Here is a 1,716-nt window from a genome sequence, read left to right as displayed (position 1 = left end):
TCAAGCAGGAAAGAAAATAAAAGGTAAGAGCCCTGTAGATTGTCTTTCTGGTAGCTACTGAAAAAAGATAAATAAAAGCAATTACTAAATAACCAACCTACTTCCTACTGAGATCATCTTCTCTGGTCTGAAACAGATACAGAGAATCCTGTTAGGACTTAGATTCTTTTGCCAGACTGGTTCTAATAACCTCTCAGGACGAGGGTCTCTACCCTCCTTTCTGCCATAATGTGATATTTGGCATGTAGCCACAATTTAACTTGAAAATTTTCATCTTCTGAATTCATGTTCAGATTGTTTTATATTAATCCTACTTTGAGAAGTAAAAAAATATTTTTACTTAAAAGTTAGGTCTTTGTTCAGAAAACATTGTACTCCTATAGAATGTCTAACATTTGTTAAACATGCTTTAGTTAAGAACCCAAAATAGGATATATTTTGAGCAGAAAGGGTATATGTACCTCTATTTGTTTGTTTATATCACTTTCCTGTGGACTTCTAACTGATTATGAGGGTAACTGTGTCATCCAGACATCCAGAGAGACTTGAGTGGAAGCAATAAACGGTATGTGTATTTAGAAATGTTTCAGTAGTAAAGATGTATTTAGAAAGGTGTCATATTTGGTGCTCTATTTAAAAGGATAGCCAAGATGTCTTTAGAAGAGTAGCAAAAATGGAAATAAGATCCCATGAGGAAGAGCGAACTGATGGCATACTTAGACAGCATTCCAATGTCCAAAACTGACCCTTATCACAACTGACTTATTAAAATTTAATTTGAAGAAAGCAGAGTGACTTAGTCAATTAAGGAAAATTAATGTTAAGTAGCATATTTGAAAGAGAAAACTTTGAAATCTAGGCTGAAGTAGAGTTGAAAGAAACTTTTGATTTAGAATTCTTGGAGAGTAGCTGTTCTAACCACCATCATTTTACATATGAGGAAACTGAGACAGGGAGATTAATTGACGTTCCTTAAAGTTTTTTACGTGTGGACAAACTTTGCCGTGTCATATGGAAGAAGACTAGAAGGCTGGCAACTGTGGGCTGAGTTCTTCTCTCTTGAACTTCCATACCAAGTGTCTTTTGATGGTTTTATTGTTACTCTCATAAGAAAATGAATTCATCCACAACGTGACCTTGAGGTGATGTTGAAATAACAGGCTGTGAGTCACAACTTGCAGCCCTGTTAGGTAGCATTTTCTAGGAGTGTGTGCTCATACTTATTCATTTATATTCATTCATTCTCTCTCTTTCTCTTTCCCTCTCTCTTTTTCATAGTTTTTGTGAGTTCAATTCTAAATATATGACAAATAATTTCTTTTGTGAGCAAATACTTTTGTCTCTTTTTTAAAAGCTAGGTCAGTGGAAAGTCCAATCATGTGAAGAGAAACTTAAATATGTATGTAAGAAAAAGGGAGAAAAAATGAATAATACAAGATCTGATAAGATGTGTCCTCCAGATGAGGTATGTCAAATCCCTGTGTAAAATTTCCTAAGCAGTATTATGCCTTCTTGGTTAGAAATGGTAGTTGAGACTTAAACAATTCATGCTTAGGAAATAGCAGAAACTACTAGCTTCTGTTCATTTACATTAGAGCAAGCCAGAAAGTGGTGAATCATAGCATGTCAGCATTCTTACAGAAGGTAAAAGAGTTACCTATTCATGAATTTATATAAAAATATATATGATTATTATCCTGAATGGTGATATCTTTA

The 1,716-nt window shown here is 34.0% G+C and overlaps 1 protein-coding gene across 1 annotated transcript in view; it reads left to right on the top strand.

Annotated features, from left to right (window-relative positions):
• LOC105819537 (lymphocyte antigen 75) overlaps positions 1 to 1,716 on the top strand; it is a 145,098-nt gene that overhangs the window by 31,702 nt on the left and 111,680 nt on the right. Inside the window, 1 exon segment of the mRNA XM_012655813.1 lies at positions 1,279 to 1,515. Coding sequence (XP_012511267.1) covers positions 1,279 to 1,515 — 237 coding nt within the window.

The sequence above is a fragment of the Propithecus coquereli genome, unplaced genomic scaffold (assembly GCF_000956105.1).
Source record: "Propithecus coquereli isolate 6110/MARCELLA unplaced genomic scaffold, Pcoq_1.0 Scaffold49, whole genome shotgun sequence".
NCBI classification, from domain to species: domain Eukaryota; kingdom Metazoa; phylum Chordata; class Mammalia; order Primates; family Indriidae; genus Propithecus; species Propithecus coquereli.
This window is presented reverse-complemented; position numbering and strand designations above follow the sequence as displayed.